At 52.1% G+C, this 27,042-nt stretch overlaps 2 protein-coding genes across 2 annotated transcripts in view; both read right to left on the bottom strand.

The window, feature by feature from the left end:
- On the bottom strand, nt 2,370-19,036 carry ISM2 (isthmin 2). The gene is given in 14 exon segments (XM_018053756.1): nt 2,370-2,422; nt 2,425-2,633; nt 2,635-2,813; nt 2,815-2,873; nt 4,138-4,221; nt 4,440-4,448; nt 4,451-4,523; nt 4,526-4,593; nt 5,907-6,344; nt 7,520-8,015; nt 13,536-13,579; nt 15,690-15,876; nt 16,917-17,710; nt 19,018-19,036. Coding segments are annotated over 14 exon segments (2,712 nt in total).
- Nucleotides 20,869-27,042, bottom strand: part of SPTLC2 (serine palmitoyltransferase long chain base subunit 2) — a 102,546-nt gene continuing 96,372 nt past the window's right edge. Inside the window, exon 12 of the mRNA XM_018053912.1 lies at nt 20,869-25,992. Within this exon, the coding sequence (XP_017909401.1) occupies nt 25,873-25,992 (120 nt within the window). The 3' untranslated portion in view covers nt 20,869-25,872. The remainder of the gene's footprint in view (nt 25,993-27,042) is intronic.

The following is a 27,042-nucleotide window of genomic DNA, read 5'->3' as shown; positions in this document are numbered from 1 at the left end:
TTTTTGTATGGGATCAGCATTAGTTATAGATTAAATTTAGATAGTGTATTTAAGTGTCAAGGTAAATTATATTAGAAAGCAGGGAAATTAGTTTCCTGTGAAAACAGACTCTGGTGTATCTCTATCTTCTTTTTTTAAGTTTCTGCTAAAACATAATTAAAACATTCCTGTGCTAATCGTGGGCTTCCCTGGTGCTAATCCTATTGAATTCCCCATTTAAGAGACAGGGAAGGGAACTTGGCTCCCATCTAGGAACCTGAGATGCTGCCCTCTTTGATCCTGTAATATTCTAGTTGCACCAGTGTTGTTAGTCTGATCCCAGACCAGACTAACACACTTACCTTTAGGTGTGATGGTAACTGGAAACATCTGCCTCTCTGAGCTTCTCCAGGTAGTGGCTCTGAACACACCTTGTCTCGTTCGGCTTCCTGATGTGACTTCCCCAAAGGCTTGGAGTGACAGTGGAGTGTATGGTAAGGGCACCAACCAAGGCAAAGTACGGGTCCACCTTGGTCATCTTTTAGGTGTAGTCCTTAGGACAACTCTGCATCAGATCCCCTTGCAGCAAGTTCCTTGGGAAAGTAGGGCCACTTCCTCTGGTGTCAATATAATCTCTCTCTCTGACCAAAGGACTCTGAATGTGCCCCTGAGGTCCTGCTAGCTCCTCCTTGCCTCTCAGGTAACCCTTTATGAGTCTGAGTAAAGATAACCTAACCAATGTAAGCTCTGCACCCTGGATCTCTATCTGCCCAGCTGGGTTGTATGTGTGTTAAGTCGCATCAGTCATGTCCGACTCTGCGACCCCATGGACTGTAGCCCACCGGGCTCCTCTGTCCATGGGGTTCTCCAGGCAAGAATACTGGAATGAGTTGCCATACCCTCCTCCAGAGGGTCTTCCTGACCCAGGGATTGAACCCTCATCTCCTATGTTTACCTGCGTTGGCAGGCAGGTTCTTTACCACTAGCGATACCTGGGAAGCCCAGCTGGGTTAGGTAATTACAAACACAGCCCAGGGAAGCTTGGCTTAAGAGGTCAGCAAGGGCTCCCTACATTTCTCTGCTCCGCTAGGAACTCAAATTCTTTATCAGACAGAATTAGAAAATAAAGTGCTTTGTTGCTGAAGTTCCCAGAGAGCTTCAGGGAAGCTGTCTAAGGGCTAGAACTGAAGTGATCAGCCTTTTAGAGGCTTTTGTGAACAGAGACAACTGGGACATCAGCATTTCAACCCACAGGAGGCAAGGAAGTATGGCTGCAGAGGGGAGAGGGAGGTGAGAGTGAGGGGAGGCAGGGAAGAGGCCGGAGGTGCTAGCAGAGCTGATCATACACGTCTCTTCCCAGGTCTGAACTCAGTGCATTCAGCGACATCACCTTGGGAGCTTGAAGTGGGCCACAGTGGGTATGTTTACACCACAGAAACTGCCCACACTGTGAACCAGGGCTGTCCCCTAACACACAGACACACACAGACACAGACACACACACACCAGGGCTGTCCCCTAATGCACACCTACACACCCACCTACACACCCGGATAACTGATCTACCAGCTCACCCTGCACCCGACCTGCACTGGTTCCGAGGCCCCGCCTAGCCTGACCCTGTGCTCAGTCAGGGTGGTGTGATCTCCCAGCCCCACAACATTCCTACGAGTTGGATAGAACAGAGGTGAGCTGGACAAAGAAAGCCCCCAGAACTGGTCGATCCCTGCCCCACTCGGATATCCTGCCTTGTCTTGGTTGCCTCGGCCTATCCACTTATGTCTCCCCCGCGGACCTTTGGCCCTAGACTGAGGTGGTCTCCACTGGAACCTCCATGGGAAGCAGCTTCGTGGGAGGGCTGATGACCACCCTCCTAGCAGGGGTGTGCAAGACGGCCACGTGCCACCGCTCAGAGCGGAGGAAGATAGCTGGCCCGGGGGGCAGCGGCGGGGGGCCGTGGGGGTGCCAGGGCTGGCCCTCGGCGCTGGGACTTTTGGGGGACTTAACGTAGGTTCCGGGAATCACCAATGCGTGCGGAGAGCCCGGCTCACCCCTGCTCCCAGGCCGAGGGAGGAAAATGGGTGGTCAGGCTGGGACACCGCCTCCCATCAGTCGTGAGGGGAGTTTCTCCACAGACAACGCATTTCCCGGCAGCCCCCGCGGCCGGGAGGCGGAGCTCCGGCCTCGCCCTGGGCCCCTAGAGGGGGCGGAGCTCCGGCCTCCCCCTGGGACCCTTACACAGTTCAACCCGACCCCACACCGTGCTGACCTGCCCGCCCCAGGTTCCCAAGCAGAGGGCTCAAGGCTCCAGACTGGCCTCACCAGGTCTGGGCAGAGGTGGGGCGAAGGCGAGGGGCCTGCGAGGAAACGTCCAGCGCGGCAGCCTCTCGTTAGTACTCCTTGGCTTCCTGCAACTGGGCCAGGTACTCCTCCTCGGGAGGGTGTCCGCGCAGGCCTGGCCATTGTTGGCGGGCCTCACCACATGGTAGCGGCTGCAGTCCGCCTTACATGAGATCCGGGGCAGCGTGTCCACCTTGAAGGGAAGCTCGGGTGAGACGTCGGTGCTGACCAGGTCGGGCGCACCGGCACCCATTCCCCGGGTCAGCAGCTGGCTGCTCACGTCGCAGCAGCAGTGCTGGGCTGCCGACGTGCTGCAGAGAGCGCAGGCAGAAGCGGGCTGTGGACCGGTACACGTCCAGGCGCTCGCGCGGGCCGCTGGCATCCTTCCAGCGGAAGCTGCGTCCCTGATGCTCGTCCCGCAGGCTCACGGCGCTGGACACGGCCTCCAACGCGTACACGCATGGGCAGCTGGGCAGGGCCCGCAGCACCTGGCTTCAGGTATTTGGCCAGGAAGTCACTTTTGCCGTTCAGCCACTTCTCTCAGATGTCCACATCTGCAGAGGGCAGGGGAGGTGGCGGGGGAACGAGGGACTGGTCAGCCCCTGGGTGAGGTGGGGGTTACTCAAGGGCCAGTACAAAGGTGTGGCTTGGAGGCATCTTAACGGGTAGGCAGGGAGGTACCCACACCCGAGCTGGGGGCAGAACTACCTGGCCAACACGGTCAGGAGAGACCACACAACACCACACAGGCAAGCTGAAGCAACAGGCCATGACCACATGGACAACGCCCAAGGGGCTGGAGGAGGGGGCTGGCAAGCCCTGATGAGCTACCCTTTGTCCTTTTAGATGCAGGGTGGTGGGAAAAATCCTGGGATCTCGAAGGAGCTGTGGTGGTAGGGGGCAGGGACAGCTGTTTCAGCCTCCTGGTAAGAACGTTTCCCTGTTTTAACCACTCTCGCCCATTCTTGTTCTTAACCTTACCCTTCTTAACCTTACCCTTCTCAGGCTCACTCTATCCTTCTGGGCCTCCAGCGGTCCCTCTGTCTATGCTGCTCTCCTCCCCTCTCCCTCCGTTGGGAAATGTGGCTTCTCTGACCACACAGAACAAACTGCTCCCTCTTCTTTGCTCCAGACCGTTAGGGCCTGCTTGGCAGTGCTGGGCCTAAGTTGGTCCTGTGCGTCTTTCCTTCTAAGACCCGAGCCCCTTGAGGGCTGGGACCGGACTTAAGTCTTCTGGGAATCTCCTGCCCTGCCACAGGGCTGGGTGCACCTTCCCGGCTCAGCGAGCTTCTGCAGCATGGAGCACAGGAGTCAATTGCAAGGAGGCTGCTGGCAGCTGCCTGCCTCCTTGGGGGTGCAGGTGAGCGCCAGAGACACAGATTGGGAGTGTGCTGGTGAAAGCGTGGGCTGTTCCTCACTGCTGGAAAGGAGCGGTCCTGGAGCTTTGGCCCCTGACCAGTTTTGACAGCACCTGCTCCCCAGAGCGAGCTTGCCAGGAGCATCCAAGAGTGACCAGGGAGGGCAAGCCCCAAGGTCCCTGTCCTGTTCTGTTCCACTGGATGATCTCCCAAGCTCTGTGGCTCCCCTCAAGACCTTCTTCTCAGCAGGAATATCAGGCTGGGAAAGGCCGGTGGGCCTGGCAAGAGGGGGAGGGCTCAGATGTGCTATGGTCCCCTTGCTGGGGAGGCTAACCTTCCAGCTGGAAGATGTCCTCTGCATCCAGGAGGCCCTATTCCTGCCCATGCAGTGAGGTTCCGCCCTTCCGAGAGAGGTTCTCCTCCAGACCCCCAGAGGGCAGGGCTAGCCCCCCACACTGACCTGGACTGAGCATGCCCATAGCATCGTGGGCCAGGGGCTGCCACCTCTCACTGGGGAAGCCCAAGGGGTCCTTGTCCTTGGCGCCTTGGGGAAGAGAGGAGGCCAGGATGGTGGTGCCACAGGGTATGTCTGTGCCCCTGGTGGGCGCCAGCCCTCACTAAGCTTGTGGTGCCCATAGCCACCAGGGACGGGGCAGGACCACCACGTTTGTGAGCTTCCTGGCTCCCCTCTCCCGAGTCCACCCTATACAAGGCTCAGAAAGTGCAAGCCACTCCCTCTCCAGGCACTGGGGCTTGTCTCACCAGGACAGGGGGCAGGTCGCAGGCGCGGGACTTGGAGGCAGTGCAGGCGTAGCCGCAGGGCTGAATCCTCCGCAGGGCTGAGTCCTCCGCTGACCGCCGCCACAGCTCCCACTGCAGGGAGACCAGGGGCTCCACTCCTCCTGAAGCTCATAGTCTGGGTCAAGGCAGGGAGCCAGGTGTGAGTGGGCAGAGCCCACTAGGCACCCTGGTGTGAATTAGCAAAAGGCACCCCCTTCCTGTGGAGGACACAGCCCTGGGGCCAGGACTTCCCTAGCGGATAAAGCAGCAGTTGAATTTCACCCCCACTCACCTGCTCAGCTGGGCACCCCTGTGCAGTGAACACCTGGGCAAATGCAGGAGGTGTCACAAACCCCAGTCACCCACTCTGTGCCCACACAGCAACATAGAGCAAAGCTACCTGGAGGCCACCTGATCACTGCTGGGGGGGCCTTGGAAAGGTCCCCCTACATCTTTAAGTTACAGTTTTATGTCAATCAAAACCATAGTTGACGATACTTCCCTGGCACTCGTAGTATTAAAGAATGTCCCCCCTCCCCACGTTAGTGACCCAGTCCTGCTCTGAGGGACCCGAAATGCACCAGGGCTCTCACTGGAACCCCTGAAGTACCGAACACACATGCCCGGCCCTCTCTCTCCTTACTTCCCAGGCAGGTCTGAACAGGCTGGCACCAAATGATTACGAAAAATCGATAGAAGAAATGTCGAAAATCATGAAAATTCTGCTTGTTAGCTTATATGACTCTGGTAAAACAGGGAAAGCCTGCTATGACTTAGTCTGAACCAATGATGAGACACTAGGGCTCTGGGAAGTAGAGCTGTAACACTGTGTGAAACATTCTTACCCAGGGGAAAACCGGAACTGCAATATGCAAAAATAAAAATGCCTGTCATGGTGGCCAGGGGCGGGGGGCAGGTTTCAGGTGATATTTTCTGAACAGTCTGTGTTGTCATGTTGCTTTCTAAAATAATAATTGCCAATACTTTGTTTACTATGTACTTAGACTTTAAAAGCATTAACTCACCACTCTCTACATTTAATTCCAAGTAGTAAGGGTGGTGCCCATCTCCATTTTGTAGAGGAAGGAAGCGAGGCCCAGGGAGGTTAAGTAACTTGCCCAAGGTCACTCAACTGGTAAACAGCAGACCCAGGATTCAGACTCACACAGTCTGAAAACGAGGTCAGTTGTGAGTGGTGGGATTTATAATATTTCTTAATTTGTTGGAAAACTGATAGATGTGAATAAATATATTATTAACAAATGCCTGTTTTGCTTAAGGGATCTCAGGGCTATTGTAGAGTCAAATTTTTTTTTTTTTTTTTTTAAAGCCTTTGCAAGCCTTGGGTGTTACTATTGAGCTGATGATGGTGTTGGTACAGGGCCTAAGCTCCAGACCTCCACAGCTGCCCCTGCCCAGGAAGCTGTCACCCTTATTTCCACTCAGGACCTCCAGGGGCAGCAGCCAGGGAGGTCAAGATGGGGGTACTCACTGTAGGCTCCTCAAAGATCTCTAGGGGACAGTGGCCCTCCTCCCAGCCTCCTGCGGCCCCATTGAAGCCCGGCTCCTGGTCATCTCCACCGTGTTCCTCACGGTCCTCCTCTGGGTCCTCACCCTCACTGTACTCTGGGGGGTTGTCCTCCTCTTCCTCCTCCTGCTCTTCCCCTGAGGTTCTGCTCTTGAGATGGGGCCTCTCTTCCTCACCCTCTAAGTAGCCCCAGGATAGAGGCCAGAAGAGTTCCTCAGCAGGTTGCCAGCGGGGGGCGCCTTCAGACCAGCGATTGCTGGGCTCAGCCATCAGGTCCATCTCCAGCTCATCCTGGGGATCCACCACCACCTCGATGGTCACCTGCAGAGGGACAGACACACCCGGCCACGGAGGGAGGGCTCAGAGCCAGACTCCAAAAAGAAGGGAGATGATAGGCCTAGGGACAGGAGGAGAGGTCCAACCCTTTCTCTGAACCAGCCTGTTCTTCTGGTCAACCTTCTTGGCCTCCCTGGGGCAACTGGGGTCATAGCCTAAGCCCTGGCCTTGCATCGGACTTTGCAGGAGATTCCTGACCCCCTAATCTCACCCCAGACAGATTTAACTAGTGTGAGATGGGACCAGATGTGATGGTTCTAACGTGCCAAGTTGGAGATCCACTCATTTACGAGAAGCTGGGTTTGAATTCTGGCTGCAGCAGCCCACAGACTGCCCAGCTTCTGGGGCCACTAACAGCCCTGAACCTCCATTTCCTCATTGTAGGGCCAGAAAATGAGAGCAAATGACAGCAAACCCCCCAGCAGCCCAGGGAAGGGCTGTTGGTCACCACTTTGTAGACAGAAAATAAGTAACATGAAATCATTTATCTGAAAGTGAACTTTAAAAACATCATTTTGGGGCTATTACAAAGTAATATGAGGTCAAAGGACAAAAGTTTTTTGGGGGGGAACCAACAAAATATAAAGAAAAGGGAGATCACCCATATTCCATTTTTGACAGGTAACATTTTGGTAATTAACACTCCAAGTTTAGATATACAGATACACACACATACTTTTAAACAACTTTAGAATGTTATGTGTTTCATATTTTTGTGGTCTTTTTTCTCTTTCAGTGAAAGTGTTTTGTAAGCTGTAGATGGTACACAAAATGCAGGAATTATTATCTTTAGGGATTCAGGGCTGACAGTGAAGACTGTAAGCTGGAATTCCACCAGCCTCTCTAGTTTTCTCTCCCATAAAGCCCCTCTGGTGGGCAATCTACCCTATTCTTCTTCAGGGGCCTGTAGCAAGGAGTGGGCCTGGCCAGGGAAGATCAGACTTTCAGGGCTTTCTAGTTGGCCTCTGCCCATATTCCAGGAACCCCCTGCAGCTCAAGAAACATTCTCTGCTCATTCAGTCCTCATGACAGCCCTGCCAGATTGGTGCTCTTTGCCCCTTGCTATGGTCTAACCAGACATGAGTGGATAACATCACCAACTCAATGGACATGAATTTGAGCAAACTCCAGGAGATAGTGGAGGACAGGGAAGCCTGGCATACTGCAGCTCATGGGGTCGCATAGAGTCAGACACAGCTGAGCGACTGAACAACAACATGGTCTAGGCGATAGAGGCTGGGAGAGCCACGTGATGGTCTGCAGCTAAGAAGTGAGGAAACCCAACTCTTCCTACTCCATGGGTGGGGCACGGGAGTCACCTTGTCTGACCCACACAGGACCCCCGTCCTCCAGGGAATATAGGATGAGATGTCTGACCTCGGAGCTGAGCTGTTGAGCCAAACTTTTCTCCAGGAATCTGCTGGGTTCATGGCTGCCCTTGTAGCCCTCACCTGGATGCTGGGGTTCAGGGCACTCAAATCTGTATTGGCCAATCCCGGCAATTTCTGCAGCTCCAGCAGCAAGGGGGCATCCTTCAGGGTCCTGGGTGAGGGCGTCCTGTCGAGGACCAGGGGTGCGGATTCAGGGAGCGCCCGACATCTGTGTCGACGTGGCCCTGCCTGGAGGTGGGCCCTGGAGAGCAGAGGGGTCTCCTCTTCTTCTCTGGGAGAGCTGGGATCTGGGGAGGCTGAGACCTGAGGGAGGGAGGAGCAGGGAGGTGCCTGAGGTCAAGGCCCATGTGGACCTGGGAAAGGCTGGGAGGGGGTGGGGAGCAGGGGGGAAGCAGGAGGTTTGGGGGCAGACCAGGTCACACACTCACTTGTGACCACGTACCCAAACATGTCTGTCTGGGGACTTCCCTGGTGGTCCAGTGGTAAAGAATCTGCCTTCCAGTGCAAGGGATGTGGGTGTGATCCCTAGACGTGGAGCTGAGATCCCACAGGCCGTGGGTCAACTAAACCCACGCACTGCAAGGAACAGCCCGAGCAGCACAGCGAAGACGCAGCACAGCCAAATAATAAATAATTAGACAAAGCCAGACACGTCTGCTCTGACACCTTAGAGGGTGGACGATGCCCCCAAAGTGCCCGGGTGAAATGATGCCAAAGTGAGGCATGAGGAGGAGGGGTCAAGTCAGGTTTCTACACACTGAAGAGACACAATCTCACCTCCTCATTCACAGATGGAAGAAATGAGCCCTGGAGGGGAAGGGAGCTGTTTAAGGCAGCAATTCCAAAGTCCAGGTCACAGCCTCAGAATCCCCCAGAGTCCTCATCAGAGAACAGACACTCCGGCCCTCCCAGGTCAGGGCAGGGGGCTTGGAAAGCCTTGACGCGGGTGTGGGCAGCGGGCCTGGATCCTTCCCCTCCAACGCCCCCCTGCCACCTGGCTTTCCCAAGCCATCCACGTAGGGTCTGTATTCCCTGGCACCCCTGACCACAGCTATACCTTCCTTTGCTTGCCCACCTGGTGCCTGGATTTCTAGGCCATGGGTGTGTCCATCTGTCTGCCAGTCAATTCCCTCCTCCGGCCAGTGTCATGAGGTCCACACTGGGGCTGTCCTTGCTGCAGCGCAAGTAGTGAGTGAAAGCAGATCCTGGATGTCTCTGGCTCTTTTTCTGGCCTTCTCTGCTCAGACTGGGACCCTGAGAGCTCAGCACCTACCTCCAGGGTGGAGCTCCATTGCCCAGGTCCCTACACCAGGGCAGAATGAGCCTGTCCAGCTCTGCCCCGTGAGCCTCTGCACCCTGCTTCACCCAGGCCACAGCCTTGACCCCACCTCCCACTTCCTAGCTGGGCAGTGTGGTAGCACTGGAAAACATGGATCTGGAAAGTCAGATCAGCTTGGGTTCAAATCCCAGTTCTCCTTCTTACCAGCTCATTCAATCTGGTGATTTCCCATCAACAAAATGAGGACAATAATTCCTGCCTGGAAGGACTGTCAGAATTTTGCTTATCAAGCACTTCCACAGCATCCACTGTGTGCCCAGCACTATTCCAAACACTTAATTGCTTGCTTCATCCTCCCAACAACCCTCAGATGTCAGTGCTAGCTGTCATCTCCATTTTTATAATGAAAAGTAAAGCACCGAAAGGGCAAGTAACCTGCCTGGGGTAACACAGACATTTAGTGGGAGAACCAGGATTTGAACCAGGCAGCTTGGGCCTAGAGCCGTCACTCTTAACCATCATGCTCCAGCCCTACAGGTGAGAGCGCTGAGAGTCTACTGCACAAATCAGGGGCTGCATCAGTCTGATTTCTCACATCTCTCCCCTTGACCACCTCCCTCTGTGGTCCCCAGATGCCTGGCTCCAAGGCTCCTGCCCTAAACACCTGGTCCCAGGGCAGCCCTGGGCCCGTCTCAACCAGCGCTCGAAATCCAGACTGAAAGTGTTCTGGTCCAGATACCCAGGGTGGATGAGTAGAGGATGGACAGAGGAGTAGGGCGACAATCCAACACCTTCACTGGCCAGTCCTGGAGGCCTGGAGCTTCCCCAGATGATGGCTTCCTAGCAGTTCCCACCCATAATTCCTACCTGTCCCTGTGACTGGGTAGTTGTTCCTGTCTGCAGCCTCAGCACAGAGAAGGGAGACTTGGGGGAACAGGAGTTCAGGGTCTGCAGCCTTTCCAGCTGATTTAGACGGCCCAGCATGGTGGGCATAAGCACCATGTTTCGCCATTTGGCAGTGATATTGGTATTAATAGTTATCACAGGAGGGAGTGCTAGAGATTTTACAAGTGCATGTGGTTTGCCATTTCCTCCTCCAGGGGATTTTCCTGACCCAGAGATCAAAGCCTCCTCTCCTGTGTCTCCTGCATTGCAGGCGGATTCTTTAACACTAAGCCACTGGAGAAGCCCTTTCACAGCAAGGAAATCAAGGATTTTTCCAGCCTAGAATGTCAACAGTGCTATTAGTTAAGAAACCCTGCTCTAGAGGCTGCCAGGTCTGAATCCCAGTGGTGGCCTGGTTTCTGACTTGTGGGACCCTGGCAGGTGGTTAACCTCAGTGGGCATCCTCATCTGTAAATGGAACCAGAGATGGTATTCAGCGAGCTGGGTCCATTTCCAGCCCTCCCCGCCCTGGTGCCCCCTGGACCAGACAATGAGCAGAGCCCATAGGAAGCCCTGACTCAGCTTCACAGCCATGCACACTCCCTTTCTCTCTGGGAGCCTCCTGCCCTGTATCAGCCCCTGGGGAACTCCCCAGGGTGGAGGGGGCTATCTGGCCTTAGTCTGGGTTCCCTGAGAAGCCAACTCTGAGACAAAGCTTCAAGGGCAAGTGGTTCCTTTGGACAGTAATCCTTGGAGACCAAGCAGGGAGTCTGAGAGTGAGTCGGGGAAGGGAGGCGGCTAATAAAGAATGCTCCATGAAGCCAGTGACCAAAGTGGACCACTAGCGTGCATCTCTCTGGGCACCCCAGGTACCCGTCAGTCACTGGTTGAGGGAGGCTGGGTAGGGGAGAGGATCTGCACTCCAGCCACGTCTGGCTTGCCATGAACAGCTCAGAGCAGGTCCCGGTGCTGGTGAAAGCCCTCAGACAACGGGAAGTGAGGCCCGTGGGGAGGTGGGCAGAGCACCCGAGCATTGTCTGAGCGCGTCTTCCATACCAGGCCCTGGCCAGGTCCTTTACATACCTCCTGACACTCCAGCTAGTGTCAGCCCCGTGCAGAAAGAAATGTCCGTCTGCTTTGCTCACGTGTATCTTGTGCTCAGTACGGTGCCTGGCACCCTCCAGGCGCTCAGTAAATCACTGCTGCGTGACTGAATGACTGCCAGCAACACTGAAGGGTGAGTGTGACTATCTCTGTGTTAACGATGGGGCTATGGAGGCTCAGAGAGGGCAAGGGATTTACATAAGATCTCGCAGGTTACACTAAAGGCGCTTGCGTTCACGTGCAGTTCTGCTGGATCTCAACGCCCAGGCATCAGTGCAGAGGTGCCTGTGCAGATGCTGAGGCCAATAACCCCTCAAGGGCAACCACCTCAGCATGCAGAGCATCTCCGCTTTCATCTTCTTGTCTGGTCCCTGAACATGGGGGTAACGAGTGCAGGCTGGAGGCCACATTGCCTGCCTTCAAACCCCAACTTGGACACTTACTGTGTGACCTTGGGCAGGTTACTTAATCTCCCTGAATTGCTCCCCCTGTAAATTAGGGAAATGGCTGGCTGTCCCTATCTGTAGGATGGCTGGGTTAGCATGGTGCCTAGCACACGGCAAGCGTGCAGTGAATGTCACCGAGGGGAGGTGATAGATAGTTCTCGGAGAGAGAGAGAGGGCAGTACCCCTCTAGCCATCACAGTTAGCTCTTTACATCTTATTTGGTCTGAAGAGCACATCCGCCACCCTACCACTGAGCCAGGATTACCAGGCAGTGCACGGACCTCCAGGACATTCTCAAGCAAATGCTGAGGCTCCAGCCTGTGTAAGAACACCTGCTTGTCCCACGGGGCCATCTCCCACATCTGTTATGCTCAAATGTGGAGCTTTCCGTGTGTACAAATACACAACTCCATTCTTTCGGGGGATGGTGACATTACCCTGATAAACATGAGATACACAGATATATACCAAGTTATAGCCCCACCATCCATTGCCCCTCTCTCTATCACACACACACGGGCCCATGCATACCCTCCCAGGCTTGGCAGGGCAGTTAACACAAGAGCCTTCCCCCACAAACCCTTACTGCCTTGCTTGAGCCTCCCTCACAAGCCCCCTGCCCCTCTCCTCTCATACCTCCTCTCCAGGGTCAGGAATTTGTTCCAGATAATGAAACCCAGTTGCCAGGTGCAGCCCAGCACCCTGCCTCCTCTAACCCCCTGCTTCTGAGGTCCAAGTGCGCCCCTCCAGAGCCAGGCTGCACACAGTCACTCCAGCGTCCCAGAGGTGCTGGAGTCCCAGCAGTCAACAGCCAGAGGACCATGGGCAGAGGGATGGGGCTGGATGTCACCCTTCTCCCTGGCGTGTGCTGTTGTAACCCAACCCACCCTGGCCCCACCGTGGAGACCTCGGAGCACGCCCTCCAAGCACCAGGGCTGGCTTCAGGCTGTGAAGCCTGCGTACCTGCACCAGGCTTATCGCTCTGCTGTTGCCATCTCGAAACGCTTAGAGAACCCGCACTGTCATTCTGCATGGGGCCACTGCTCCTGGGTACCCTGTAGGTACTGACACATACCAGGTCCTAGCATCATCCTCGCTTCCCAGAGGAAGCAGCCAAGGGTCAGAGAGGTGAAGTAACTTGCTCGGGGTTACACAGGGCGCTTTTGAACTGTGGTGTTGAGAAGACTCTTGAGAGTCCCTTGGACTGCAAGGAGATCCAACCAGTCCATCCTAAAGGAGATCAGTCCTGGGTGTTCATTGGAGGGACTGATGCTGAAGCTGAAACTCCAATACTTTGGCCACTTCATGCAAAGAGTTGACTCATTGGAAAAGACCCTGATGCCGGGAGGGATTGGGGGCAAGAGAAGGGGACGACAGAGGATGAGATGGCTGGATGGCATCACCGACTTGATGGACATGAGTTTGAGTGAACTCCGGGAGTTGGTGATGGACAGGGAGGCCTGGCGCGCTGCGATTCATGGGGTCGCAGAGTCGGACACGACTGAGCGACTGAACTGAACTGAGGGAGGTAAGAGTGATAAGAGGGCTTCCCTGGTGGCGCAGTAGTAAAGAATCTGCCTGCAGTGCAGGAGCTGTAGGAGATGTGGGTCCAGTCCCTGGGTGGGGAAGAACCCTTGGAGGAGGGCATGGCAATACACTCCAGTATTCTTGTCTGGAGAATCCCATGGACAGAAGAGCCTGGCGGGCTACAGCCCAAGGGCTGCAAAGAGTCGGACACGACTGAACGACTGAACTGACTGACTGATTGACACAGGGGCTTGGCAGAGCAGGTTTGGAGGCAGGTGATAAAGCTGGAGAGCCCGTGCTCTGAACCTTTGTGCTTTGCCAGCTCCAGGTAGGGGCTGCACCCTCTGGCTCGCTGCCTGCCACTCCAGGGTGCAGAATGTGTCAAACGATCAAAACACTGGAGCAGGATGCTCTGCTTTTCTCATCCATCCTTTGCTTTGGTCCCCGGAACCATCGAGTGAGGTGAGAGCGGCAGGGGCGAGGTGAGGACAGTGAGATCCAGCAAGGAGGCTGCAACCTGCCTGGACCACTGAGCAGCCGCGCCTCCGGGCCCCCGTTCCTGACCTTCCCTCTCTCCCTCACCTGGCTTGCCAGTGGTTCCAAGTTCTCAGAGAGAGAAGGATGGTCTAGGGGGAGAACAAAGGTCATAGTCAAGGTGGGGGGAGGAGCCCAGGTGCTGGAGGTGGCAGAGGGCAAGGCCACGGGATTGGCCCCACACAGACCTGGGTGCCAGTCCCCCTTCGGTCACTTATTCACCCATTAGTCTAGAAAGGCCTCAAACAAAGAAGGCCAATCTTCAGATACCTTCAGGTACCTTCAATACCTGCTTCTAGGTGCCACCCACCTGGCAGGTGAGACCTTTCAACCCTCCAGGTTCCTCCTGCAATCCAGGCCCTGCTGCCGGGTAACTGGCTGGATGACGGACAAGGACTGAATTGCCAAGTACCCACCCCCCCAAATACACCCACACACACATGCATGACGCTGCCCTGGACAGCATCCCTGGAGAGGAGGCTCCTTCCTCTGTGTCCAGTCCTTCATCTCAGCCTGTGCCCTAGCAAAGCGCCTCCTCCCGCCGTGGGGGAGCCCCTGCTGCTGCAGCATGAGTGTCCCCAGCTCTGCCCCGGGGGTGGACCCTTCCTGAAGGACAGGCTTTGCGGCAGAGCAGCTGCCCTCTCTCGGTTCTTCTCTCTTGGCTAGTTCTAACCTCCATTACCCTCTTGCAGCTGCAAGCCCCCAACTCTCCTCTGCCCTACCCCAGGGTCTTCCCTTGCCAGCCAAGGAGGTGGTGGGTGCCAGGGTGAGGTGCCCAGAGCCCAGAGAATTAAGCAAACTGGGTTTGGATCCTGGCTGATGAGTTACTGGACCCACTGTCAGTTTCCTTGCTCTTCAAATGAGGACAAAAAGACTAGGAACACAAAATGCTAGGCCCTGTGGCTGTTTGCTCAAGGCTGTTTGATGTTTGGCTGTTTGCTCCTAACTAGAACAGGGCTTCCCTGGTGGCTCAGACAGTAAAGAATCTGCCCGCAATGCAGGAGACCCAGGTTCTATCCCTGGGTTGGGAGGATACCTTGGAGGAGGAAATGGGAACCTACTCCAGTGTTCTTGCCTGGGAAATCGCATAGACAGAGGAGCCTGATAGGTACAGTCCATGGGCTCGCAAAGAGCTGGACATGACTGAGCGCGCATGCCAGGCTCTATACTAGGGCTGGGAACGTGACTTTGGCTCTGAAATAACTCATCCTTTAGGCTGGCCTTGGGGGCAGATCTGGCAAACATACTAAAGATAATTACAATATAAAGTGGTAAGTACAATACGAAAGTATTTATGCCAAATGGCTAGAAAAATGCCAGTTCAATTAATTAATTCTATTTCCACTGTCATCTCCACCCATGAGGCGGGACTGGCCAGAGGCTGTTCGGTTCCTTTGGATTGTCCTCAGCAGGGGCTCCCAACAATGGGTGGGAAGGCGAGTATCTCTTAGGGGAAAATGTCTGGTTCTGTTTGGGGGGTGGTGGTGGGTGCTACAGGCACCTAGTAGGTAGAGGCCAGGGATACTGCTAGACATTCTACAATGTTACAGCACAGAATTGTACAACCCCAAAATGACTGCAGTGTGAAGGCTGAAAACCCTTGGTCTACAGGATGTACTCTCAACAGGGGCAAAAGTTAGATATCAGGGAAAAGGCAAAAAAAAAAAAAAAAAAAAAATCAAAGTATTACAATGGTTTGTAACACTCCAAAAGGCCATAGTGCATGAACAGACAGTATATATGTGGTATTAACATTTCATGGGGGGAGGTACTTAGAACAAAATAGAGTCTAAAAATCTCCTTAGGAGGGAGGGCAGTTGTGAAAAACATATGGATAGACAGCAGTCCACAGAGACCCCATTAGAATGCAGTGTGTGCACGCTCAGTCGCTCAGTCTTGTCTGACTCTCTGGGACCCCATGGACTATAGCCCGCCAGGCTCCTCTGTCCATGGGATAGAATACTGGAGTGGGTTACCATTCCCTCCTCCAGGGGATCTTCCTGACCCAGGGATAGAACTCGTGCCTCCCGTGGCTCTGGCATTGCAGGTGGATTCTTTACCACTGAGCCACCAGGGAAGCCCCAAAATGCAGTGAAGGGAGGTTCCTTCTTCCCATTGCCTCTGGAGTGACCTCAGCAACCTGATCACCAAGAAGGTCCCAAGCTGGGGCTCTCTTACTTCACAGTGCTCTCCTGCACCCACCTCGGCCCTCAGTCTGGAAAAGGAGGACCACTCTGGTCTCCTCCTGGAATTGCCGGGCATAGGGGAAGGGCAGGACCCATACTATACAGGCCTGCTCCTGCAAACCCCAGAATGAGTCTGGCAGCGTCTGTTCCCACGGGATGAGTGTCCACTGCAGTCCAGGAGGGAAGGGCGGGGCTGAGGACAACTAGTGATGGGAGACAAGGGTTTTGACAGTCAGGAGTTTCTCTCCATGCAGCTCACTCAGGTGGTAAAGAATCTGCCTGCAATGCGGGAGACCTGGCTTCCATCCCTGGGTTGGGAAGATCCCCTGGAGGAGGGCATGGCAACCCACTCCACTATTCTTGCCTGGAGAATCCCAGGGACAGAGGAGCCTGGCGGGCTACAGTCCCTGGGGTCCCAAAGAGCTGGACGTGACTGAGAGACTAAGCACAGTACAGAAACTACTCTTGGTCTCACTCCTTTGTCTTCGAGCTTATCCAAAGCCCACTCACAGGCCCCCTCAGCCCCAGAAAGTGTTCCTCTACCTCTTACTGGCCTCTTCTGCTTGTCCACGTGCCTAGTAATACAAAGGTCCCACCCAGCAGTTGGAGGACCCCACTTACTACCTTAGTTCAGTCGCTCAGTCGTGTCTAACTCTTTGCTACCCCATGGACTGCAGCACGCCAGGCCTCCCTGTCCATCACCAACTCCTGGAGCTTATTCAAACTCACATCCATTGCATCGGTGATGCCATCCAACCATCTCATCCTCCGACGTCCCCTTCTCCTCCTGCCTTCAATCTTTCCCAACATCAGTGTCTTTTCAAATGAGTCACCTCTTCACATCAGGTGGCCAAAGTACTGGAGCTTCAGCTTTAGCATCATTCCTTCCAAAGGACACCCAGGACTGATCTCTAGAATGGACTGGTTGGATCTCCTTCCAGTCAAGGGACTCTCAGGAGTCTTCTCCAACATCACAGTTCAAAAGCATCAATTCTTCGGTGCTCAGCTTTCTTCACAGTCCAACTCTCACATGCATACATGACCCCTGGAAAAACCATAGCCTTGACTAGACGGACCTTTGTTGACAAAGTAATGTCTCTGCTTTTTAATATGCTATCTAGGTTAGTCATAACTTTCCTTCCAAGGAGTAAGCGTCTTTTAATTTCATGGCTGCAATCACCTTCCCTCAATTCACACCCCGAAGGACTCAAATCCTTTGCAGATCTGACTGAAGAGGCTGCACCGGAGGTGGGCGACTGGACTGTCGGAACCTCAGCAACCCCCGCCCGCCGGCCCGCAAAGGGCGGGGGTCCTCGCCGACCCTCCTCTCGGAGGCACCCCGGGCCGGCACCGCTGCCAGCGAGGTTCGCTCAGGGCCAGGCAGCCGCGGGGACGCGGCAGGCGGACGGGACAGGAAGCCGGGCGGCTCCGGGGTGACTCCGCGTCCCACTCCGCCCCCAAGTTGTTTCTCCCCGGGGGTGGGGGCCCCCGCAGGTCGGGCGCAGCGGGCCAGCGCCGGGTGCTCAGGAACTTCGTGGCCGGGCCCCGGCTGCCCGCCCTCGCGGGCCGGGGGAGGAGGCACCGCGCGCGCCCCACCGCTCACCTCCGCCAGCTTCGCGCGGCTGCGGCCCGGGCCCCGCGGCTTCCGCAGGAGGGGCCTTCGCACCGCGGCCAGCAGCACCGCGCCGAGGAGGAGCCCCGCGCGGCAGAGCAGGCGCCGCACCCTCTCCCTCCCGAGGCGGCTCTGCCCGTCGCCCCCGCGCCTCCCTCCGGCTCCGCCAAGTGTGCGGCTGTTCGGCCTCGCCTCCTCCCGGCGCGCGAGCGCGGGGCCGGTGCGCAGGCCAGGGGCTCGGGGTGTGTTTCCCGCCCTCCCTGGAGGACTGGCCGCCCGCGCTCGCGGACGCGTCTTAGGCCAGCGGGCAGCTCCCTGTGATCCTGCCGTCTCCCCGCCCTCGCTCCCAACCGCGGTCGCCGTCGCAGCCCCAAGCGAGTTGCTGTTCGGGGGAAGTGGCGGCCTCCCGACCGCGCTCTCCAGTCCTGCGCTGCGAGCCCGGCGGGGTCACCCCGCCCCCCACCTGCCCGGGCGCTCGGTGGACGACGCCGGGGCTCACGGACCGCCAGGGCCTCGCGAGCAAGGGACGCGCCGCAGCCCAAGACGCGGGAAGCTTCAGATTTGGGGCAAATGTGCCCCAAACCAAGGGAGGTTGGCTTGGGGAAGGCAGGCCTGGAAATCACTCCGCCAGGGCTCCTCCAGCTCCTTGCAGGAGGTTGAGACCCGTAAAACACCTGCTACTCTGCACCCAGTTCCCCCCCTGGTGTTCTCTGAGCACTTCAAGAGCCAGGAAAGAGCTGAGACTCGGGTGTGACAGCAGCCAGCCACATCTGAGAGAGTGGTCGGAAGATCCTGCCCTGCCCTGCCATCCTGGGTAAGAGTGGGACCCCCCCGAAGCCCTCCAGCCAGACACTCGTGCAGGGATCCTCCCGTGTAGAGCGTGCGAGTCAGCTTGTGATAAATATCAGGAACTCTTGAGTGGCAGTGACAATTTTAGAGGCCCGGATGGGGCCGTTAGGGACTGTGAGCCCCGTGCCACAGGGCAGGTGGGGTGGGGTTTGGACAGGTAGGTGAGGAGCCATCAGAAGGCGTTATTAGGAGAGGCCTATCCAGGGGATACGGAGCAGCACAAAGGCTGCCTGGATTCTGGGCAGGGACAGCAGATCCCGGGAGATGCTGGGAAGGATGGCCAGAAACGTGGCCCTAGGGTTCCATTTGGGATCTGGTTTACCCGAATGGTCGAGTGTTCTGAGCAGCGCATCACAGGGGTTACAGCCGGGGTCTGGAGTCGGTCACGTGGGTCTGAACTTTGCTGCTATCATTTACTCAGGAGAAGGCGATGGCAACCCACTCCAGTACTCTTGCCTGGAGAATCCCATGGATGGAGGAGGCTGGTAGGCTGCAGTCCATGGGGTCGCAAAGAGTCGGACACGACTGAGCGACTTCACTTTCACTTTTCACTTTCATGCATTGGAGAAGGAAATGGCAACCCACTCCAGTGTTCTTGCCTGGAGAATCCCAGGGATGGGGGAGCCTGGTGGGCTGCCGTCTATGGGGTCACATAGAGTTGGATACGACTGAAGGTGACTTAGCAGTAGTAGCAATAAGATGGCTAGTGTGTACATGTCAAAACTCCCCGTAAACACTCAAATACTAGCCCAAAGAAACCTAGCATTTGAGTACCTGCTATGCCCTATTGCTTTTACTAAATGTGGTTTTTTTAAAGGATGTTTTTGGTAAAATGGTTTTCACATCCAGTTCAATATTTTGTCGTTTCATCAAACTTTTGCACCTTGCACCACATTAAACATGGAGTTTGAAAATCATGAGTTCATTCATTCAAGTGTACCTGTCTCCAAGTCAGTCACTACCGCTCCACTGGGAGTCCCTCCGCCCCTTACCTGAACAGCTGTAATAGCTTCCTGGTAAGTCTGTATCCACTCCTGTTCTCACTCCTTCCTTCCCAAATGCTGTTGGTTATCTTTTCTTTTGTTGATCAACTTTATTGAGGTATAACTTACATACAACAAACACACCTAGTTTTCTTTGTTAGGGGGTGAAGTAGAAAAATATAGCTTTATTGCTTTACCAGGCAAGGGAGACACAGTGGACTAATGCCCTCAAAACCCAAGTGTCCCAACTTGGGGAAGATAGTGACGTTTTATTTTTATTTTAAAAAAATGTGTTTGCCTGCACCAGGTCTTAGTTGCAGCATGTGGAATCTTCCTGGACCAGAGATTGAACTCATGTCCCCTGCATTGCAAGGTGGATTCTTTACCACTGATCCACCAGGACTTTACTTACATTCCTTTTTTTTTAATAAGTCCCGTTTATCAGCATTTTTTTGAGACTTTTGTGTCTGAAGAAACCATTGCACCTAATCCAAAGTCACAGATTTTCTTTTATAGTTTTTCCTAGAAGCTTTTTTAATTTTCTTATGTTCAGATCTATGATTAAATTGTGTTATGGTACATAAGGGATGAAGGTCCTTTTCCCATTGAATTAACTTGGCATGTGTCAAAAACCAACTAAGCATACAAGTGTGGGTCTACTTCTCGACTCCCTATTCTGTTTTATTGCTCTTTTACGACTAGTATCAATTGCTTGGTTGATACCACTCTTGGTTACTGCAGTTTTCTTTGCACAAAGTTTTGAAATCAGGTTCAATCCCTGAGTCGGGAAGATCCCCTGGAGTAGGAAATGGCACCCCACTGCAGTATTCTTGCCTGGAAAATTCGATGGGCAGAGGAACCTGGTAGGCTGTAGTCCATGGGGGCCAGAGTCAGACATGACTGAGCACATATACACGTATAAGTCCCATTACAAAATTGTTTTGGCTATTCTAGGTCCTTTGCATTTCCATACAAATTTTTATCAATTTGCCATTGTCTATAAAAAAGCATGCTAGGGGATATTCTTTCCAATGCGTAGAAGTTTTCACTCATTTTCCTAGTGAAACTCACCACGACAGCCTGTGCAGCAGGCCAGCACCTCGTGAGCCCCACCTCACCACTGGCCCTTTCCTCAGTGACTGTCAACCACACTCTTCCAGACTCTCCACTCCTTAGAGAAGTTTCCTGTCACCTTTGTCTAAACCAGGCACTGGTTCCAATCGCCTCACTTCATTCGCCTTTCCTTCACAGCACTGAGTAGTTTCTAATGTATTTGGTTCCTGTGCTTATTTGTTTACTTGAAAGTAGGAACCCTAACTTCGTTTGTTTGTGATGCTCAGTGCAGTGCCTGGCATGGAAAGAGCACTTGGTATTTATTGGTTGAATGCTGTGATGACCCAGACAAAGTACAAGGTGGGAAGAGGGGGTGAGTTATGTTGTTAAAATCTTAGCTTGTTCTGTTACTGTTCCAGCTACTGTGAACCCAAAAGTCTCCCCCACCTTTTTGACTCCCTGTATGAATTCATCTCAGGCTTCCCAAGTGGCTCGGTGGTAAAGAATCTGCCTGCCAGTACAGGCGATGTGGGTTCGATCCCTGAGTCAGGAAGATCCCTGGAGAAGGGAATGGCAACCCACTCCAGTACTCTTGCCTGGGAAATCCCACGGACAGAGGAACTTGGTGGGCTGCAGTCTATGGAGCTGCAAAGAGCCGGACGCGACTGAGGGACACACCACGCAGTGCCTGGCGTGGAAACAGTACTCAGTATTTATTGGCTGAATGAATAAAGGCAGATACAGCTTTTCGAGTTTTTTATTGGAGCAAAACAATGTATTTGCATGGGATGATTCTTAAGTCATCTCAAGTAGTTCCCCTTCAGCTCTTAACATACACTCTCAGAATGGATACACCTCCCCCAAGCCATTATTTATAGCTCAACCATCATCCAACAAATTAAAAACAAAACAAAAAAATCATTCAGCAAAGAAGGGAGACAGGGTGACATTTTAACACAATACTAAATCTTAAAAAAAGTAATTTATATATTTCCCTTCTCTTTCTCAGATTATATGAGCATTACAGGGCTGGAGAAGGGTTATCACAGCACCTCTTGCAAATTCCAGTTTTTCAGGAATGAAAAATATATAGGCCAACAAAATAAAGAGCTCAGCTCCCCATAAGCTATGTCTCTATTCTTCATTTATCTTTCCCCCTTCTCTTAATGGTAGCTGCCTTTATCCAGAGAGGGATCATTAAGACTGCGTCTGCATGCTGGCTGACTTGGTGACCTCACTAGTCTCCTCTGAAGAACCACTGAGGATGCGTTTTACTGGTCCAACCCTTAACAACTGAGGGAACAAGACCTAATGCTAAGGGTGAAGACATTCCACCCTAGTCAGGGATATGTCCCACACTTCTTAGGAAGACCTGGGCCAAGCGACAAAGCTGTGCACAAGGAACTCCGGAACTATGGTGGAAAAAGCAGACACTGAGTGGGCTCCAGGCTCCTCGTCTATGGGAGGATCCACTATCCATGCAGACAGCAACAAGGCAGGACGCCTGGCACAATATCAGGGTGCTGAACTAACTTTTACCTTTCATTCAACCTCCCCAAAACTGCTCCACAAGAACAGAGCTTTGGGTATGCTTCATTAAAAACATAGTAACGGCAGTTTAAGATAACCACTGAATTCTTTACGGTCAGTTGAATAAACTCATCATACCACAAAGAATTTCAGTTTATAAGGCCATTTATCATGTGTACTCCATAGTAAACAAGACCTTGACCAAAGCTCCCCCAAGTCCTTCCCAAGAATGACTGGGAATGTGACAATTCCAGACTAAGCAGAGACTAGAAAAACATTTCCAATGAGGGCTTGGGCTAGCCCCTTCAGTCTCCTCCCTAGAAAAGGCTCAATCTATAGGAAAAGGTGCTTAGAAGTACTGGAAATGACTAAAGGGGCAATGACATTTTTACACATTAAGAGCAAAGGGATTATTGGCAAGTCCTGACAGTTCTTCTGTACGATAAGGCAGGAAGCCAGCTGTCTAACTTAGCTATCTGGGCACATGGCAACTGGCTAGGAGTCTGAACACCATGTTTCATGGAGGTAATGCTGAGGAGAGAATGGAAGATATTTTGATTAACTGGCTTCATGGACTAAGATGCCTACTGGGCACTGAGCTTCCACGTTAGGCCGGTAGCAGCGTATCAATCTACAGGCTGAGGGTGCACTGAAGCAGACAGCTGCTCAATGGCCAAGACGAATCCTGTGATTTTCATAACTCCCCCTTCATTACCCCTTGGGGCTACACTGATTTTACCTGTGTGAAGTGCTCAACAATTCTTGACGTTCCTGACAGTGGACAGAGGAAAAGAACTCTTTTGTCTTTTCTAACCACACAGGTTAGAGCAAGTAGAGATTAAAACCCATTCTGGCTTACCTAGAATATCGAAAGAGACATTCTGGGAATGCGGTCACAGCAACTCTTTGTATTATTACACAAGAACCAGGAGGGACTTTCCTAGCAGTCCAGTGGTTAAGACTCCACGCTTCCACTGCAGGAGGCGCGGGTCTGATCCCTGACTGTGGAACTAGACCTCTGCATGCCATGCAGAGTGGCCAAAAAAAGAGAAAACTGGGCAACAGTCAATTATATTCAACCTTCTGAAGGTGGTTTTGCCACAAATTCATACGAAAGAAGAACCCGAATTCTCTTTCTTCACATGACTAGCAGTTCTGTGCTGCTGCCTAACCCAGTATGACAAGTTGCCAGAGATCTTCATCAATTTGGAAAGGGGGGTGAGAGGGAATAAACACAGCTTTGGCTTCTGAAAAGGCACCAGGCAAACACACAGCCTTCAGAAGCTGTGTCCCTTACTTCTGTTCACCTTCAATGACTACATAAGGAAGAAGCCTGTTTGACCAACTGAAAATACCCTATTACCAAAGTTTAAGACAGTGATGAAAAGACTAAAGGTGCCGAGTTCTTCAAACGAGCGAGCAGTACTCTGGGCTCCGGAGACCAGAATGTTTTTTAAAGGGAAAAAATGTTCCAAGGCAAAGTGAAAAGTTTGGCGCTCCAAAGACCTTAACCCTGAACCTTCCCGTTCAACATTTACTTGTTCCAAAACACACACCATATTCTAGGCCAAAGCTTTTAATAAAGATGGGAGGAGAATCTGCCACTGCCACTTGATCCATTCTTTGGATGTGATTTTGATGTCCCCTAGTTATACACTTCCTGGTTTCTGATGCGATCTGCACAAAACGGTCATATAAACCTGAAATGGATGAAGACAATGCTACATGAAAAGAGGGATGAGAAAAAGTAGTAAGGTTTAGTCACACCTCCATCAACTAACTCTGATGAATCAGCTTTGGTAGGAATGGTTAGCAGATACCTGTTTGAATCCCATCAGATTTCTGAAGCAGGCTGTGTTAAACCATGTACTAAACAACACTTATTTGTTTTGGGTTTGTTTCTACTCATTCCCAATGACTTCATTTATATACACTTGTATTTTCCCAAGTACGTGGTTAAATAATGGTGTCTGTGATGACTGGACCCTAGATTTACATTACAGTTTCAGGAAGAGACAATCAGTGTGCATAATGTTTTGTCCTCTAGAAAGTAGAGTGCTTGGTGAGATCACAGTTTTTTCACTTCAAAATAAACCTATAACTTAACTGCATTTATCCTGAAATAACTGCATAGCAAAGTGACATATATATATATTTAAATGCCCATATAACTGACATTTTAAGTTGCAGAGACTTCATGCAAGTCAAAATAAAAGACTGGCCATTAAGTTCATTGCTTAAAGTTTGTGACTTTTGCAAACTTTATACCAGCAAAAGCTCTCTGGTATTCTAATGGGGTTCTATGGTGAGGACCTAGATGTGCAAGGATTGTTAGTAATGTATTTTATTTTACATGACTAATTACTTAGTTTACCACAGTCTTTTTCACTCCAACTTGTACATGCTAAATGCAGTGTCTGCATCTCTACCTGGTTCATTTTTTTTTTTAATTCTTTAAAAAAGTATAATAAAACCTCAGACTATTTCAAGGGCTTAAGGTTCTCAGATGCTGAGAGTGACCTAAGATAACTTAAGACATGAAAACAAAACTTCACCAGCAATAGCATCGTTTATGCCCTCCACTAAACGTATCAGCACAAAATATCACATCTGATGACAAGATGTCTAGAGAGAACTGGGACTGAGAATTTTTTTTGCCGATAAAAGGAGTGATTTCAAAAATGTACAAAACTGCTTTCACACAAAGTTCTTTCATTCTGTTTCCACTCCTTCCCCTGTAATACTTGATGGCTACTAAAAGACAGCTGATCCTGGGTACAGAAAAGTCCAAAGTTCTCTTCACTTAAGCTTTGGTCAATGGAAAAAAAGTAAGAACTTTAACATGGTGATTTTCGGATTTGTTCTTTGGTCAAGCAGTATAAAGCTCACTGAAAGATGTTCCCTTGCCTGGTATGAAAACAGAGTCAAAAGAGGATCTCAGGTTAGTGAAAGTGTGTTCAGAATTTCTCAGGGAGAAACAAGGAGGTAACGGAAGGAGACGGAGCCCCTGAGGCCCAGATGGCAGCTGAGAACTGCACTAGGCCACTGAGGACGAAAAGAGCAACATCACTCAGAGAGTGCTACTTACATAGACCATCCTCTAGAAAGGGTGAGCTAACAAACTCAGCGAACTGACAAATGCTTTCTGAGCCCTCCGGGGGGTTCACCCACATTTTCCTTTATCAGTTTCAATCCTAATCTGGACCCAGACCCAGGCAGAGGCTGTCATAATTTTGAGAAGTAGAAAGCAGTAATAACCAACCCAGACATTCTGTGGATACGAGGAGCCACCACCTCTTTCCACACTGCCCCTGCCCTCTCGTGCTGGCAGGAGGAAGGATCACCGAGGGGCCACTCTGCACACAATAGCAGAGAGCTTGGGCATCAGCTTCAGCACCGAGGTCTGACCAGGGTGGTCCGTGGCTGCAATCTCCGTGTCTTAAAGAGGGAACGGGAGTGTCAGATTACAGCTTGGGAAACACCCAGAAACTGGACATAACCTTCAGAGGGTGACCATTATGGAGAAACATTTGATGGTGAAGGAGAATTATCCTCTGGTGGCCAGAACAAAATGGACGAAGACCAAGCCTCAGAGGCTCCTGGCCAGAGAGAGTTCCAAGTGGAGGGGGGCAGTTTCAGCAACGTTAGTCTTGACTGCCTTTCTCACACGGCTAGACTTCAGTCACCTTTAAAACACTGGTGGATTGTGTCGTGACTGGCTCAGTTGGGAGTCCAAGGCTGGCAGCCTCAGAGACCTTGACTGGAGGTGAGTGGGAGGCACCTGCTCCCCAGGAAGGAGGGCCAGGGATGGCAGGAGCTCTGGCTGGGCGCAGGAGTGGGAGGGGCTGCGAGAGCGAAACAGCCTGCGTGGTCAGCGTGATTTCACAAGTAGAATAGTTATAAAATAAAACATTTTTTTTAATAGACAAAAAAAGCAAAGTGAGTCACCCTCTTTTTTTTTTTTAAAGGTGAAATGTAGCGAAGGAAGGATGTGCAGCAGTTTCTCACTATTTACAAAACGCCGCTGAGTGGAGGTGGCCGCCGTCAGCAGCTGAGGAAACGTCTTGCACGTGAGATGGCCACGGAAGTGTGGATCCTGCCGCTGGCTGAGAGAGGCCACACGCAGCTCCTGGGTGAGCGAGAGAGTTCCTGCAGCGGAGCACCAAAAAGGCTCAGTCTTCCGTTTCCTCATATGTCATCTCATCAAAGGGCCTGTCCAGGAGGGGCACTGACCGACGGCGGGAGTACTTCAGGTGCAGCAGGTCCCCAACTTCACCTATCTCCTTTAAAGCCTGGTACATAAGACACAGCAGGAGTTACTACACAAGACACAGCAGGAATGAGTCAGAGCCAGGAGGAGGAAGGCACATTTGCTGCTTTGCCTTTCTAAAAACAATCATGGCACGGTTATCCTGTGGTGGGACCATACCCAGGGCATTTACTCTGAGCAGACTAGAGTCTGAAAGTGGAAAGAGCTGGTTTTTGAGCAAGGACATCAGGCTGACCATGAAGAACAGGCTGTGAAGAGCAGGGATTCAGGATGAAGAGTATAATTAATCAACATATGACATGCTTGCTATAAGAAAAAGTGTGTACCCTGAATTGGCCAGGATGGCTACAACTTGTCACCTCTCCTTTTATCCTCCAGTACGTGTTCTTTCTGGTGTCACACTACCAGAAAAGCAGGAAGAAGCTGGCATTGGGATGCTTCCTAGATGAGAGACGAAGAAAGTCCCCAAATGCACTGCTGTGCAGACTCAGTAAGAAAAAAGAAAGAACAGAGTCAGCATTTAAACTCGTTTGATTTTATACCCCCAAATCCTAACATGGACAGACTATCTGGTCTTTCCATCAAAACTCTCAGTATAACTTTGTCTGTAAGGTTTGCTCTTTTATTTTTCAAAGATAATATGTTTCTTATAAAAATTAAAACACTAAGACAAGTGATGAAGTGAAAAACCTCTTCCTGATTGCTACACTAGTTTTACCTCATAACTCCTGGTTGAAGTATACATACATACAGCAAAGTACACAAATCATAGTTCACACAGCTAACTTTCCAAAAAGCAGCACACACAGAGTCAGAAGAGAGAATCACAATGTAAGAAAGGGATGTGTGACTTATGTGATCAGAATTTCTCAGAGCAATCCATTGAAGGCAGCCAAAATTCTGAAATCCTAGATTCTAAGGTTTTCTAATAAAAGCACCTGGCACAGGTCACAGACTGCATTTTCAGTTCCAGGCAGCTCTCCAGCACTGGCGTTCACTCCACAGGCATCTGGGGATGTGTCTAATAGGCTCGGCTTTGGTGAGAATGGGTCTATCTGGGACACCACCTCAT

This window comes from Capra hircus, chromosome 10 (assembly GCF_001704415.2).
Source record: "Capra hircus breed San Clemente chromosome 10, ASM170441v1, whole genome shotgun sequence".
Classification (NCBI taxonomy): Eukaryota; Metazoa; Chordata; class Mammalia; order Artiodactyla; family Bovidae; genus Capra; species Capra hircus.
Note: the sequence above shows the minus strand (reverse complement) of the source record. Positions and strands in the feature narration are given on the sequence as shown.